The sequence below is a fragment of the Merops nubicus genome, unplaced genomic scaffold (genome assembly GCF_000691845.1).
Source record: "Merops nubicus isolate BGI_N331 unplaced genomic scaffold, ASM69184v1 scaffold9105, whole genome shotgun sequence".
In the NCBI taxonomy this organism is placed as follows: Eukaryota; Metazoa; Chordata; class Aves; order Coraciiformes; family Meropidae; genus Merops; species Merops nubicus.
Genome location: NW_008608940.1, coordinates 18,261 through 35,303, shown reverse-complemented (window position 1 = coordinate 35,303; position 17,043 = coordinate 18,261). Strand labels below are relative to the sequence as shown.

The 17,043-nt window shown below is 43.9% G+C and overlaps 1 protein-coding gene across 1 annotated transcript in view; it reads left to right on the top strand.

Moving 5' to 3' along the window:
• Positions 1-17,043, top strand: part of LOC103773077 (anthrax toxin receptor 1-like) — a gene marked incomplete at its 3' end in the record, with an annotated part of 58,177 nt that overhangs the window by 27,568 nt on the left and 13,566 nt on the right. The window contains exons 11-14 of the mRNA XM_008940431.1: positions 2,022-2,082; positions 5,268-5,366; positions 14,587-14,656; positions 14,956-15,034. Of these exons, the coding sequence (XP_008938679.1) occupies positions 2,022-2,082; positions 5,268-5,366; positions 14,587-14,656; positions 14,956-15,034 (309 nt within the window). The remainder of the gene's footprint in view (positions 1-2,021; positions 2,083-5,267; positions 5,367-14,586; positions 14,657-14,955; positions 15,035-17,043) is intronic.

The following is a 17,043-nucleotide window of genomic DNA, read 5'->3' as shown; positions in this document are numbered from 1 at the left end:
TCAAGGCCAGCTTTCCTAGTCACGTAACTGGGCTGGGGACTGCAAGGGAGCTCTGCATCATCTAAGTGAGACACCTGCCATTCCACTCCCCCATCCAAGCTGGCTTACAGCATGAGTGTTTGCAAATGACTGAACAGAAGTCAGGAATTTGAAACTTAATCATGGGAGGCTTTGCTTTATTTTTTGAAAAATGAAAGTATTGACTGTGTTTTTCATGCATTTGTTCTCCAACTTGTTTGTCTACTTCTTTTTCACTTCACTGCTGAAAGGAAAAGGGGGAAGAAATATATCTATTAAAACTTTTGGAGAGGTTGAGTGAGAGGGGAACAACCTAAGGAGGAATCTGAAAAATGTAAAAAGATTCTCTTCTTAAAGTAGACATTTTTCAGTGGAGAGGAAAAATACTTGGGAAGACTCTTAGTTGTGCTCATCAGGCCCAGCAGCCACTCTGGGAGAAAAATGCTGTATCTTCAGAGAAGCAGAACCTGGAATGAGGAAGGGGTGGGTAACAGAGGACAGACAGGAGATGGATGGGTGGATGGATGGATGGCTACAGGTAGATAACTTTGGAAGACTGTTCTTACCGTCATCTTTAATTTTTTTTGTGTGTTTTCCTTGTTCTGTCTTTCAAATTCTTCTAGTGCTTTTCAGTTCAGTTCTCAACTGTTGACTTTCTCTTTTTTTTTCCATTTGACAGTTCCTGTATAAACTTGTTTCCTGCAAATCTTCTTTCTCCTCGCTTGTCAGGCTGCCAGCAGCTCAGACAGTCCTGGTTCCTTCAGTCCTTTGGTACTCTTTCAGTCTCTACTGGCCCTGCTTCTGAGTAACTCAAACTTTTGTTTAGAAGTTTTAAAATGTAAATCATGGCTCTATCTGTACCTAATGCAATTAGGTATTTGAGGCAAAGAGCCATGATTGTGGAGAAAAACTAGTTTATCTTTTTTTTTTTGTAGAGAATTTATTGTACGAGTTGCTGTTGTTTCCTTACAGATGTTTCAATTTAAAGTTGGGGAAATTATTTTCATGTTGGATTTGAGTCATGATGCTTGGCTGACATTTACTTGCCTCTTGGAGCTGACCTAAATTTTGATCAATATTACCTCGTCTAGGGGCTGCTCAGCCCAGTGCTGAACACCCACAGCTCTGAGCTGCTCCTGCTCTTCTTGCAGGGGCCTATGGGGCTTGCAGACACTGTCACAATTTTCATGACTGTGTGCAGTGAAGAATTTGAGTTGGTCTTCAGAGCAGTGGAAAGGCTCCTGCACGCAAAGAACAGCTTGAGCAATTTTAGCACTGTACAGGAATAAACAGCATCCAACTCCAGCGTGCTTCTCACTGCCTTGCAAACAGCCTGCCAAGCCTGGTGCTGAAGCATCGTGTAGAACACTGTCAAAGGTGATGCCAGCTCCTACAAAGACATACTGCTTAATTTAAGTTTGGGTTAAGTAAAGAACAAGAGCCCATACATCTGGATTTGAAATCACAGTGTAACTTCGAGGATGCACTCAGGTGTGCTCTCCTAGGTCAGGTTACAGACTTTGAGAAGTCTGAACCCCTGTGCTGAGACTTGTGAGTTGGCTATGTAGATATTCCTAGGATATTTTAATACAGAGATAAACAGCTTAGCTTAAACTGGTGACATTTTATTTGGAGTTTTGGGCTCCAGAATAGTTTTAGAGAGGGAGGTGTGTTTGTGAAAGGAAGACAAGGACACCTGAGCTGTTAGGGACTGTAGTCTGCCTAGTAACTTCCACCATGGGCAAAGGCAAGCTGAGATGCTGGAGAGTGTTGGCCCCCGTGGCCTCCCCCTGTAGCAGCAGCTTGCTGTGGAAGAGCCGTGGCGCCGGGGTGGGTGGTGTGAGGGAAAAGCTGAGGAGGGATGAGTGTGCCAGGAGGGCCACGTGCACTGCTGCATCAGTGCTGATGTGAGAACAAGTGTGCTCGCTCGCTTACACTTTCACATTTGTGTTTTCACAGAAGCAAGTGTGAGATGCTTCATTACATTCCTCTCTGTCTTTCAGATCCTGAAGAAATCCTGTATAGAAATCCTGGCTGCAGAGCCTTCCAGCATATGTGCAGGAGGTAGGTAGAAATTGAGGCCCTAGTTGTTAGTGTTGCCTAAAATACATGGTTCTCTCTCTAATTACTGGAGAGTGCAAAAGGAACTATTTCTTTTCCATCACAGTTCCCATTTCTGCCAAATGATGTCAAATGGAATTTTCTAACAGAAAAGGCTCAAATTTGACACTTTCCTAATTTGATTTTCAGTGAAACCGATCTGTCTTATTTGGCCCTGCCAAACTTGAAGTAGATATGCTGCAAAATTACAAACCAAATAAAAAAATAGGGCTTTGATTATGTTTAGAGTTTTGCAAATTCACCATCTCAGAGGACTGTTGAGGGAAGTGCTTCTTAAGCAAGAAAGTCAGATGAGCACATTTTGATCTAAAGGCTTCCAAAATTCTTTGAACATTTCTTAAGCCTTTAGGGTTGATACAGTGACTGAGGGTTAGATTTTAAATATCACTCAGCTGATAGCACTCTTTGTGTGCTTGTTCTAATATGACTGCTCTGCACACTGTGGCTGTAAAGTCCTGGCAAGCATTTCTGCATTCAGCAGAGCCCAGCCTTTTTTTGCAGAGAGCCCAGGAGCCATTTCAGCCTCTTCCATCTGCTTTCTGTAAATTCTTCACATTTTATGACGTGTATCCTAACTGTCTATTTTACACATAGCAACTCCTTAAGTAGAGTGTTTGGGAGCAGACATGAATTATGGTGCTTAGTCATCCATTTCTTATTTTGGCTGGCCATTTAAAATAGTTTCTTTGTTAAAAAAGGCTCCAAAACAGGGCTGTGTCTACCTTAGCATGGTAGATGGCTGTTGTCAGCACAGTCTCTGATACAGTGCAGTGATGTTCCATAAATGCTTGGGAAAGGAAGTGAAATTTTATGAACATTCAGACACACTTTACAAACTTATAGATTTAATTTTTTAAAATATATTTACATATTTATGTAAGTGATGAAAAATGGTGCTTGTCTGATGTCATAAACCTGAAGATGACTTATAACTAACATTTATAAATGTCTTTAACACTTTCTAATATGCTTGTCAGTTGCTTAAACATTATCTCACTCCCATTCATGTGTGCTGATGAGAACGTGGGGGTGATGTGCAGCTGTATCCAGCAGAGCCAGCTGAGAGGAAATGTAGAGGGGTTTTATATAAACCATTCCCATTGGAGTCTGGCCAGTACCTCACAAGAGGAGCAATGTTCACTTTGAAAAATGCCAACAGTCCTTCAGATGCTCAGTTCAAGGCCTCATTCCCAAGTTTAGGCAAATACTCCATTGCTTTCAAATTGCAACTGATTTAATCACTTTGAGACTCTGAGACTAATGCAAATGCCATTAAATATGAAAGTTATGTGCATCAGTATCTTTTTGAAATAAATCTTTGCAGGTATAGCTCTGATACCTCATGTTTTCTTGTTTCTGTTCACATCCTTGAATACTGAGGGTTGGTTTTGCTTTATGGAAGGAGAGAGCATGAGGGCTCCATGTTACCTGAGACTGTTCTTGCACTGCAGACTGGTCCCAGACACTGAATAATGAATTTCAGCAGCAACACATTGTTCTGAAATGCCAGTTTCTTGATGATTTGGTGTTGCATCAGTGCAGACATGCAAGGTGCACACTGTATCTGTTCATTTCAATCCTAAACAGAGACAGGATCCCTGTGGTTAGTCTGACATCACTGATAGGCTGTTCTTTGACTGTATTTGAACTCTGATTCTCCAGCAGTTGAGACTTCTGTGATTTCTCTTAAGTATTCACCAGCCCCCACACTCCAGAACAGAGCTCTTCTCCATTCTTCCCAAATGCTCTTGGACAACACATAATGGGCCTGTGAGGCAGCTTCCCTGGCTAGATGTGCTGGGATGATTTGCAACTTGGCTGTAAATGAGTGGGACCTGGCAGAGAGCCCAGATTCCAGAGCAAATCTGCCTGCCTTTTTTTTTTTTTTTGACAAGTACAGTGTGTGAGTCCTTAAGGGAAATGAGAGAAGAGAAGATGAGGACTGTAAAGTGCAGGCAAAAACTTCAAATTTGCAAAACCTAAGTTCCCTGCTGCTCCTGGGAGTTTTAAACGAGGGTGGTGATTCTGTGCACTGCAATTACTGCTGCATTGTCTTGGACACTGAAACATTTTGTGTTCAAACCACATTCACCAGTGAAAAATCAGCAGGGATTATCTGAGTGCCTCTCCTAGATAGTAACAGGAATTGTGGGGGCTGTTTCCTTCACCATGGGGAATTGCAGAGTTTGTGTCCCTGTGTCTTCTGCCAGAACTTTTCTGGGACTATGGCCCTGTTTCAAAGTCTGAAAGTCTGAAAATGATGCTTTCCTTGCAAGGCAGTCTTAATGCTGATGGCTGCAGGAAGTTTGTAAACCTTTCCCAGTACTACATTCAAGGAGCTGGAATAACCAGGGACAGTAGAGAGTGATCTGGAAGACTTGTGAGGATATGATCTCATTGCTCAGCCTTGCTTATTCCAAAAATGGCCACTCAGTTCAACTCTCAGCTGCTGGTCATTGTCCTTGGTGCCTTCTGCTTGTGCCACAGCTTATGGTGACCTTGAAGGGTTGATCTGGAAGAACAGCAAAGAGCAAGACTTGGAGAAGTGCCCACAGGCTCTGCAGTCATAGCCTTGTCCAGAGACTAAAAAGTGTGGTCAGCTGGTGAAATCTCCTGCCACTGGATGGAAACAAGTCCAACCAGGAACTTACAGTTGTGGTACAGGGGAGTGGGGCAGGATGTGACAAAACTCATGGCAACAGATACCATTTTGCAGTTACCTGGGAAAGCAGCACTTGAACTTCTCCAAGCTACGGGTCACTGAAAGATTGATTCTTTTTCCTTTCCATGGAAAGATACTTTTGCCTTTCCTTACTGAAAACTCTCTGCCATTTCAAATGGCAGCCTGGGGAAGGCACAGCTCAGTGTCACTGAAGCAGTGTTTTCACTGCAGGTCAGTTAAGATGTTCCTGTTGTATATTATTTTCTGCCTCTAGAGGCTCAGGTTGAAATTGAGTAGGGAGAGAGTGGAAGTTCATTTTTTAACAACTGTTAAACTTGAAAATGGTTAAACTGCAAGTTTTATCTCAAGAGGTCTCAAGTGAAAAAATTTGACAATAGGTGCCTTTTCTAAATGACCATTCTTTGCCCTGCTTTGTATCAATAATCTACTGTCTCTTTTGCTACAGAGTCATTCCAGGTTGTGGTGAGGGGCAATGGGTTCCGACACGCCCGGAACGTGGACAGGGTGCTCTGCAGCTTCAGGATCAACGACACCCTGACTCTCAGTAAGATGGGTTGGGGTTTTTAGTTAACTCTTCACTAGCAGGAGCTTGCTTGAAAAACATTTTGGATCTTCAAATCTGTTGACTGTGAAGGCAATAATTATGGGGTGAAGAGCTATTAATATGCAGAATGCAGGAGGTAGAGGGGATTTAAGAGGAAAACTGCTTGTGGTATTGTGTGCTTTGACTGTGACAGCAGGGATGTGAAGAGATAACCTTGAGCAGTAGAGGGGACAAAATATAGAAGACAAGAATCTTGCCTGTAAAGAGTATCTGCATGTACCTTGCTGGGTTAAGTATGTGGTGAGATCAGGTCTGGTCTCTCCTTACCTGTATTTTGTGATACTGGAGAGGGGGTATATGCTTAACTATTTTGGAGGCATCTTCTTGCAGCTCAGAGTAAGTGCTGGAGATGTGTGAAAAGTGAGAGATGGCTTTCTAAAAAGTAGACCAGAGGCAGACACAGATTCATGCTTTTCCTTTTAAGCTCCATAAAACCAGAACCAAACCTGACATGGGACCAGAACTCTCTGAATCTGGATCATGGCTGCATTTAGGTGTTGAACCATGTTTGGTTTCTTCCCGGAGTTCAGATCCAAAGTTCTGTTTGGATCATATGTGTTATAAAGTCTCCTGTAGTCCTCTAGAGCTCGACAGGAAACCTTCCGTTCTCTCTCCACCTGGAAGGTTCCAATGGAAATGAAATTGCTGTTCAAATATTTTGAAGTTTTCTTTTTGCCCAAGGTCTGAAGCTGTGTGTTGCAAACCCTAAAGCCTTTGGATTTGATTGCTGGAAGCTGACGGTTTGTAACATTCTTAGTTTGCAGGTCTGCTGTCTTTTTTCCATTAAAACATGAATATCCCATATCACAGTTCAAGAGAAAAGTTGGTGGAGGATTTTTGAAGCAATTGTATTTTATACAGAGAAATGCATGGACACATATAATGGAAGTCATGGGAGTTAGAAGAATGCTGCCCAGCATGACAGAAGCCCCTGAAGCTGCGAGGTGTAGGGGTGCCCATGTCACCCTGCTCTAGCTTGGCCTGGCCTTGTTTTAAGTCCCTAACATCCCTCAGACCAGATATTCCTTTGAGAGACTTGTGCTGTTGGTGGTCTCTAAAGCAAGACTGGATGGGTCAGTGTGTGCAGCAGTTCAGTTTTAGGACCCCCCGGAGGCCAGATTTGCAACTCATGTGGAAAGGGTTAAGAGCTCAGTTTGTTCCTTCCTTAGTGGAAGGACATCCTTACTCTGTTTCCCAAAATTGCTTTCCATTTCTTCTATAAATTGCTTTCAAGAGCTGCAGCACAAAGGTCTTGAGCATGAATTCAGAAGGCCTAAGAAACTTGGATCTTGGGCTTAATTAGAGAATTTTATTAGGAGATTTAAAATAGATGGGTATCTTTAAGAGACCAAACATTGGAAGCTGTATATGAAATAAGGAAACTCTTCTACCCCTGATTTACCCTCAGGGAACTGCAGTTACAGAACTGAAGGGAGCTGCTCCAAGTGAGCTCATCGCAGCCAAGCACGTGGATGTCCTGACACCCAGCCTAACACCCTTCCTGTAGGTTTATGGAGCCTCTTCAGAAGGCAGAGATTTGGTGCAGGTCTCCTTTCCTGATCACCTGTTCTTCATCCATTTCTGCTTCCATCAGTTGTCCTTCTTATGGTCCCCTTTTGCATCGTGAGTCCAGGGCAGGACTCTGAGCCTGAATGGGAGGCAACAGTGGTGACTGTTCCTGCCAGCTTTGTGAGGTAGGAGAGTGATATTAGTGCTGTCCTTCTTTCCCTTCCTATGTGAAGTCTTTTCAGCACCTGATTTGCTCTTCCACTTTTTCCTCCAGAGAAGACTACTTGCTCCTTTGTCACTAGCTTGAAAGCAACCTCTGTTACCTGAGGCTGTGCTAGCTCTGACCTGCCCTTGTATCCCAATTGCTTCTCAGCTCAGCTTCTTCAGAGCTGGCTGGCTCTGGAGCAAGGCATTCATTCCTGGAAACATCCTAAAGCCTTTGCAGAGCTAAGAATGTATCTGTCAGCTTTCCACTGTTCAGTGTCCTGTCTATGGAGACATAAAAGCATCCAGTGCTGCCAATGGGAGGAACTGTTTGTGAGGGTTACCTCACTCCCTAGCACTGTGACCTGGTGCTGGTGAGGGTGAGGAGGAAGGCTCCTTCCTCTCTTTTGTGTGCTGCTGAGTAATTTGTTATGGTGTCTGGCATCACAGTTTCACAGAGGCTTTCAGGAAAGATCAGTTTATTTTAGTGCAACCCATGGGCCTTTTTTGTTTGAAGTGGCCTTCTTGTGTCCACTAAATGGCTGTGGAAACTGAGGGTAAGGACCATACATATTCCCCACCTTCTGACCTGATGCATTCATTGTGTCCTGAATGGATGCACAGGTGAAGAGTGAGCTCATCCTCCTTGGCACTGCAGCCAGACTTCTCAGTTCATTTTCCACAGCCCTAGATTGTTTGATGCAGTGACCTGGAAGCAAGTGGCCACAAACTCAACATCTGAGTTCAAACCATTCCTGACTGAGGGAACTCAGCAGTTGCTCATCAATGTTCTCAAACCCAAATCTCTCCAGGTGGAAACAGGCACAAGCTCTGGTAAATTTAGGTTGCTCTGTGTGAGAATGTATCTCAGTGTTTGGCTTTACTGGAGCCTGCAGCTCCAACCTATGTTCTCAGGGTGCCTTTCTGGCACTTGGTGACAAACAGTTTAACAGAAGAGTTAACCAGATGAGAATTTTATGGAAACCTTATGGAGATTGGATAGCTCAGCTGTTTTTGTTTGCTTGAAACCTCTCAGCCTCCAATTATATCAGGGAGGGAGGTATTTATAAAGATAATACTAAGCCAGCAGTTCCTGAAAGCTTACCCCAGAGGAGATGCAGACCAGCACAGCTAGGACTTGCTGAGGTTAAGGGCATGAGCTAATAGATTTTTATTGGGATTATTGGCAGAGAAAAGTGACAGGTGAGAAGAGCATTGACTTATAATGTTCATAGCTATGGGATAAAAAAAAAATATAAAAAGAAACATCTGTAAAAACCATGAAGAATATTTGGCTGAGCAGAGCTGTAATGAGATGCATGTTCAACAGCAGGGTGTTTCTGCCAGCAGCAGGACCTGAGAGAATTGGTTTCAGACTGCACAGAGTTAAAAGAAATTATGCAGTGCAGTGACTTATGACTGTTTTGTGGTGCTAAAATGCCTTTGTCTGCCCAGATTGTGCAGGATCCAGCAAAGATAGTTCTGGGCATAGAGGTGAGCTCTGTCCTAGGCTGCTCAAAACTGAGTAGAGATGAAAGATTGGTGAGGAAACAGCAGAGGTGGAGCTAGACCTGCTGCATTCTAGTGAATGCTCTGGATGCTTGGCCAAAACTGATTCTTTGCACAAACTAGCCTGAATTTTTTATTATTTTTTCCAGCACTGAGTATCAGAAGTGAGGGAAAACAAGAAAAAGACAGTGGGAGCAGGACTTTGCCAGTCGTCAGCAGAGAGTGAGCTGTATAGGGAACTGCATCCCAAAACTGCCCAACAAATGCCTTCTAAAAATTGTCCTCTGCTTTTAAAGCCTGGCAGGCTGCTCTACTTTCCCCATCTTTTCTTTTCCTGGCAGCACAGTACTTATCTTGTGATATCTTCTTTACTTCCTTGCAGCCTGGTCACTCAACACAGGAATGTTTTGCTTTCCAGTTCCACTCTAATCCCTGATATTCCCACTTGATCATGTCACTTTAGCCTTCCACTGAATCTTTTCCTTTTGTTCTCTTACAGTAGATTTCCCTCTTTCTACTGTGGTACTAGAGAATGTCCATCACTCTACAAATTCCTTCAGGTGTTTTGAGGCCTGTGACCTCTGTGAAGGACACAACCTATGCCTCTAATTGTTCCAAGGTGAAAACATACACCAAGGTGAGCTTGGCATCCTGTTCTGAAAGGTGGCTCAATAAAGAACAAGGAAATCAGGAATATGAAAACAGGAGAAATGGTCATTCTTCCCTCCAGTGCTTTCCTGGCCTCCCACACAGTGAGGTGTAGGAACTTTTAAAAGGGAGAAGTGATTCCTTCCAGACTCCTCCTCTCAGTCTAGAGGTGGTTGTGGATGTGTGGTGTCTTTGCTCAGTGCTTATCTGTCCCTTCCCCCTGTCCCCTGAATCTGCTCTGAATGGCTTTGGCATTCAGAGCTCACGTGTCCCTGCACCAAGCAGAGCAGTTATAGCATGAGCTCAATGTGGTTTTCATTACAGCATTAACAAAACATTTCTTATTTATGACTCTTTCTCATAGGCAGTTTCTCTAGCTCAGAGAGTGTTCCAGTGTCCTTCTACATTCTTTTGTCCCCACAAAATGGGCTTGAAATAAAAACTTTGCTTGCAGAGTTGTCACAAGGAGTGACACAAGAGGAGTCAGCCAGGAGGAACAGAGATCGTGTTTTGGGAGGTGTGTAGAGAATTAGGGGGCATTTTGTCTCACCTGAGGTGACAAAAGGACAATGGAAGTGCTCAGGGCTACCAGTCTCCAGTGGGATGGGTACAGAGAGCAGGCTTCTTAGCACAGGGACTCATGTGAGAGCAGCCAGACTCCCACCCCAATCTGGCAGCAAAGTCTCATAGGGCAGAGTCTCCTCTCCTGCATGGACAGAAGACCAGGTCAGAGCGTTTTCTGAGATGTAGATGAATGCAGATCATAAACACAGGCAGAACAAAAGGAGACTTTTAGTCCATAATATACAGGAACTGTGGCAAACAGCTTTTGCAGCATTTTCTTGACTGAAATATTGCTGATGCTGTGAGTCCAACAGTCAACACTTGTCATATTGAACAGGTTGTGCTTCCCTAAACCCTTCTGTAGGGGATCTTTGCAGTCAGCTTTAGTAAGCCAGTCAGTTCTTGGATGAACCATTAACCAAAACAAAGACTCTTAATTCTCCCTTGGTTACATGGCTAAAAGAAAGCACTGTCTGTCTGGTCACCTTCTTTGGGTTTTTTTATGCCTCTCTTTTTTTGAGTTTTGCTTTTCTATGTTAAAACATCATGCATATATTGAGGCTTTTATTATTATGGCTGGGAAGTACTCCAAGTCCTGGCTTGCCAAAAGGTTACACCCTGCTAATGGCAAGAGAAAATATTCACTAATACTCAGAATAATAGATTTTACAGGCTACAGATAGCTGTTAAAAGGTGTAGGAATGCTGGATAGTGAATAACAGGAATTTGGGTAGTAGAAGGTACCTCGTTGAAAGGGCATCCACAGAAAGCAGATGGGTTTTTGTGAGGTGTTTGACCCTTCTCCATTCCTGCACACTGCTCTGAATGGCTAATGCCTCAGGACTGACTGGTTTTGGTTGCCTGTCTGTGCTGTGTCCTGTGAGGGGGTTTATACAGTGAGAACCTTGATGTGCTTGGTGGAGTGATCGGAGGCGTGTGGGTGAGGAGTGAACTGTGCCCACTTCTGTGGGCAGACTTTCTCAGAAGTGAGGCATTGCAATATTTCCTGAAGATCTCCAAGCTCTACCCTTGACTGGTGTCCGAGGTGTGGTCGAGGCCTGGGCATCCCTTCTCTAGGGTCAGCAAAGGAGACGGAGTGGTCCCGTGGCACCCGCCGGCGGGGGGTGGGTGGGAGCAGAAATCCCTCCCCAGGCAGCGACACCGGGAGCGTCCGGCACCCGCCTCCCCCAGCTCTTCACCAGCATGGCAGCTGGGAGGAGTCCAAGCCACAACAGTCACATTTTGGCACGAGCTCTAGAGTTTGGGAGCAATCAGACCCATCTCTTACTGCATAGGAATACAGTGAGTTTTTTTCTGGAGCAGACAAGAAAAGCAGCATTCTGTCAAATGCATCCTGCAGATAGAGATGCAACAGCAGATGAGAAGTGTTGTTTTGTTTGGTTTCCCTATGTAAGTCTTCCAGGAAGGCATCAGATGGCCAGAGTTATGCAAGCCAAATGGATCTTCTTTTGTTTAGAGCAAAGGAAAATAGTCACTCATTTTTGTGGTGAAACACAAACATTCTCCAAACAAAATAATCTCTCCCTGTAGCCAGCCTGACCAGCCATGAGTTCCCTCCTGGGACTCTGACTCTGATAAACTTGAGAGAGAGGCATGGACTTTAATGCAAGTTGGGGGTGGGAAGGGAGAGAAAGAGAAACAAAAAAACTAATGAGATCTAAGTAAAAGACCTTGCAAAATTAAGCCAGCTTTTGTTTTAGTGGATGCTGGCACAAAGAATTCTTTGGCCTTTGCTGCCAGTGTTAACAAAGGAGGAAACAAGACATTGGTCTTCATTCTCTTGGCGTGTGTGCTGAAACAATGTCATAAATTTATAGGAGTTAACATTCTCTTCACAAAGCAGGGTGAGAACAGAACTGCAAGGGTAGATTCACCACCACAGTCCATCTGCCTTGCTTGTGCAGAGTGGTAAATGCTGCTGGTGGGTTTGGTCATTCCATTGCAACACGGAGTGCCTGTACATGATGCAAGCTTCCCATAAAACCAGTGCCTGTGCTGGAGGCCATGGGAAGTGAGGGATGTGCATTGTGTCACTGCACTGCATGCCTGAGATGCCTGTTGTTTGTCTGCCTCTTTTTTAATGAGGGCTAGCAAAGGAATACCCTGTGCTAAAAACTTCTGCTCCTAGTGGTTAGTGGAGTGGAAATGTTCGTATGTGCTCTTGCACTGGGGCTGTGGGAACACAGCAATGACATGGTACTTTCTTGGCCAACAGCAGGAGCAGAGACCTAGAGGGATCACAGGAGCTTGGACACTGCTCTCAGTAGGTGAGCCACCGTGCAGAAGCCAAGCCTGTGTGTGGAGGCCATGTGGCTGGTTAAACGTTTCGCTTTCAGCTGTTTGCCTGTGTCAAACAGTCCTTAACAAAACAGCAGCTGTGGGTAACCCAAAAATTCAAGTGTGTATATACGTAGGCATGGGATTTACTAGAAGCTGGAAACATGAGGAAAACTTCAGGGAAGGTTACAGCTTCTCATGACCATTTTCTTCTTTTTTTTTTTAAATGGAGTGTAAAAAAAATACCCACTTTATTTCCTCAGGCAGGTCAGGAAATCTGTATTGCTGCCAAAGCAAAGAAATATGTTTGAAATAGTATGAAACAGCATGAAATAGGGATCATAATGTGTGATAGGAATTACTATGGCAACATTACTGCTTTCTAAAATTCTGTATTCAGTGGAAACCTCTCTTAGGAATGTCTGGGAAAGAGCGCTTGACTTAGTGAGTCTGCATGAGGGGAGAAACTCTTGCAGTCAATATCTCTTATGGCACACCTTGCTGAAGGAAAATGTGCCACGATACCCTGCTTCTGAGTGAGCCCTCCAGAGCTAACCCCTGAGGATGGGGCCAGGATCAATAGTGCTTGACTGCTGTTGAACTCCTATTCATTAGACAGCATCCATGTGAACAAGTTGATCTCAGCAGCCAAGTGAAGAATGAACAAGGGCCATGGCTGATGCAGAAATTACTTCAGAGAAAGTTGCCACATTCTCTTTGGCTTGTGTCTCTTCACGGCTTTTCCTCTTTCCACTGGCACCTCAAATGGAATTATAACTTGCACAAGTTTCCTCCAAAACAGAAGACCAAACTGTCAGAATAGTTCAGCTCTTCATTAGATTGCCAAACAACTTGGTTAAGTTTCTATCCTTGCTCCTTCCCCTGTTGCTGCCAGTGATGCACTGAACATTGTGACCTGGCTTCCACGTTGCCCGTGTTATGGGCACCCTGGGGAGCCAGTGCAGCTGTGGAGAGACATCAGATGGCTGAAGGCCCCAGGTTTGCTGTCTGTGTTTCAAACAGCAATGTGAGGTGCTGATGAGCTGCACTCCTGTTTCAATGTGGCTGTGTAGAATAAAGGCCTCTTCCACTCTGCAATAGGTAGATATGAGATTCAAGACTGGATTGAAGATGAGATTTGAAACCTACATGTTTGAGAGGCGAAAGGGAAGGGGAGGAGAAGCTTTCAAACAAAATGGAAATATTAACTGGAAAGTTTTAGAAAGCTGATAATACTTGGTAACAGGTCATTTCAGGTCTATAAGCATCTGGATAGAAGGCCCTAGAGGTGGTTACACATACAGCTGATAGAAAAGCTTTCTGAGGCAGTGACATGCTTCTGGAAAAAGCTGATTCAGCAGAATCAGCCCCTTCTGTAGGAAAGTGTGGTTTCCAGTCTAAAAGACCAAACCCACCCAGCCTGTCTGCCTGGTTTCCTGCTACTCTGCCCAATCTCTGGTCAGCTGTCAACTGGGCTGGGGAGTTCCTTGGGATCCACATCTCTCCATCTCTTATGGATAACACGATAGTTATCGTACAAAGTTCTGATTTAAGTCTGCAAAAGAAAAGCATTAACTAATGATCCTGTTTCCCAGGCATTAGCTTCCTGATAATTCGTCTTGCTTCACTTTTAAAATCATAGCATAATTCAGGTTTGAGTGTTTAATTTAGGTTCAGAGGAGTCGGTCTTGAAGTGCAAAATTGTCTATAATACACAATTGCCTTAACTCAGCTATTTCCATTTATATGTGTTCTGTTGCAACTCCATCTGGTCTCCTTGTGTCACAGGCACTCTAGAGTGGCTTTGGCAATTTATTTGGATCGTCCACAAAGCTTTTTATTTTCAGCTTTGTGGTGGCTCAGACGTATGGCAGGACAGACCTGTAGAGCACAGAGCAGCTCTAGGAATGGCCAAGGTACTGCACACAAGATGTGGGTGACCAGCCATGCAGGGCTTGTGATTGCCCCGAGGCATTTGCCTCTGAGGGAGAAGCAGTGCTCAGCCCTGCTGCAGGAGCTGTGGCTCAAAGGCTCTGTGGAGTGATGTTTCACTGTGAGGATGTCAGAGAGCTGTGGCAGCATGAAAACAACACAGTCTTCACAAGGGCTTTGCAAAGAGATGGAGGAGGAGGATCAGCAGCCACATTTCCCCATCTTTCTCAGTGGGGTAAATGGGAGGTGTTGATATAGGTTTTTTTTTTTTCCTGAGGTGCAGGGTATCTGCTCTGACCTTGTATTTACCCTGTAACTCCATGGGCTAAAAACATACCTACCAGTCTTTGGCACAACTGCTGTGCAGCAGCCTTCTCTCTCACATGGTGTTTGATCTTGGTTTTGTATCAAAAACAAAGAAAAAGATTATTTAAGCTTGGTCTTTAAGACCTCTATTACTGTTCTGATAACAAATCCTTGTATTTCTTCTTTCTAGATGAGAAGCCTTTTGTAGTGGAAGATACCTACTTACTTTGCCCAGCACCTGTCCTACGAGAAGTTGGCATGTATGTTTTTTCTACATACTCAAGTATTTACTTTGCCTCTGGGAAAATGAGTCTATGTCATCTCACTGTATTCTGTTGTTCTTATATGTATCTAATTCTGACATTGTCTTTTGTGCTTGTTGGTTTATTTAACTGTCAGTTAGGCAGTGGAGCACAGGGGAGAGGGCACCATCAGTGTGAATTAACCTGCACAAAAGGCTCTTCTGTGCATCATGAGCCCGGGTTCTGGAGGATATTATCTAGTAGAGGATTGTGGACTAGCTGCCCTGACTTGTTTCTTGTGGTTTGATTTTTTTTAGGGAAGCAGCTCTTCAAGTCAGCATGAACGATGGTCTGAGCTTCATCTCTAGCTCCGTCATCATCTCCAGCACACACTGTGTAAGTTTTGATCCAAGTGCCCAAAATGATTCAGTAGGGTGGTGGCACTTAGCAAGACAAGTCTGTTACACTGGTCTTAGGGCTTACAAGCAGAGTAAGCCTGCTGTGTGAAAGACCTGTTTCCCTCTTTTGAAGGTGAGTAAAACATTTTGTGTTCTGTGCGTGCCATGATGTGGCAAAGCTCTTCAGTAAACACCTCAGGCTCTGTATCTGCTGTAGGATGAAGACTAGAACAGGATTGTGGTCTGGAGGTGTCTGTGTGTGCTTGTCCACTGCACAGTGAACAAGAAGCAGGTCCTCTGGCTTCATGAGCTAGTCTGTTCCTCTATAGCAACAGTGCTGCTGACTGTGAAAGGTGTTTGGCTGTTGTGCTCCCACCCTGTGTACAGAAGCCAGGAAGGTTGCCAAAAGAACCATGGGAGATTGCCCACTGAAGTGTGTGGCTTATGGCTGGTGCCCTTTGCTGCCAGGAGTGAATCCCTGCATCCAGTCTCTGGTGGAATCAGGAAAAGGACACTGAAACCACTTGTAATTCATGGTATTGCTGAAGATGCTGCTTCTGCTAAGTCATGGCTGTTGGGAATAGAGCATGAAATGATTTGTGCTGAAGGAGGTAGTGGAGGAATTCACCTTGAGTTCAGAGCAGTTCTTCATTCTTCAGCATATTCAGCTTTATTCACCTATAGGAAGACCTATCTTCTGTACATGGAACAGTTGAGGCTCTGCTTTGTTTCTCTCAGGTAGTAACTTAAAATATTTTTTGGCAAGCCAGAGGCAGTCTTGCCAGAAAGACTTGGAAATCTGTCCTCTCCCTGCTTCCCTCCCTATTCAGTAAAGGCACATTGTGTTTCCATACAGAAGTGGTGAAAGGCTGAGTTGTAGAACAGTGGATGACCAGAAGTCTTCTGGAGTTCACAAAGGCTGATGCACGAGCTAAGAAGAGTCTTTTGTGTCACTTGCTCTTGAATCTTGTTCAAGAAGGACGAGATTGTACAGAGAGACAGTTTTCAGAGCTAACGTGAGGGGTTGTATTCCAAAACCTACAAAGAATTCCTTATGCCTTAAAAGAAGGGGATTCATTTTATTAGTTTATTTTTTTTGTTCAAGTTCACTTTGCTTACTGGCAAAAAAATATATTTGCACATCAGCAAATTACAGGAACATTTTCCTATGTTTTTTTCATATGAGGCAAGACCTGGGAAAGAATTCTTAGAGAAAAAAATAATCCTATGCCCAGAAAAAAAAAAAAAAAAATCAAGAAGGAATATTATTTCTAGGTTACAGAGGTGAAGTATCTGTTCCTTTTCTATTGTTTTAATAGCTGTAAGAAAACTTTTGAAAATGCCTGTACTTCACAACAGCATCTACTACTCAAATGCCTCCAGACTGGGAACCTGGATTTGCATTGCAGCTAAGCAGAGAGAATTCAAATCCAGATCCTACAGCCAAACCTAGGTGCAGTGACATTCAGTGGCTGCTTTGACAATTATATCACAGGCTTCACTAATTGAGGAAGTTCCTTCTGGGTAAACAGGCATTTTGTCTTTGTAGTGTGTTTATTGTTTTCAAGTTCTTTTTAAAGATGAAACTGTTTACCCAGACTACAATCCTCTTTTCAGGTTACAAGGCCTCTAGTCCTGAAAATGTGCACACAAAATGTGCACCAAATGACTCGTTTAATTGACTGCAGAGCAGGAAGTTAGGTCTGTTTGAAGATCTGCAGCTGAAGTGCAACAGTCGGAAAGCTGTGGAATAAAGTTGGTAACAAATGGGGAAAAAACCCTAATGTTTTCTTCCCTCTGTGCAAATTACCAGTTGATGCTTTGGGTTTCCTCTCTGTGCTATATTTCAGAAATGATCAGGTTTGGGAAGAGTTCTGGATTGTCTTCAGAAAGCTTCCTACATGTCAGTCAACAGCAACTTAACGTGGCAGCCCCCCACTCACTCAGATGCAAGTGCCTTGAGCACCAAACCCATTGTTGTCCAGAAATGGCTGTTTAATGGGAGAA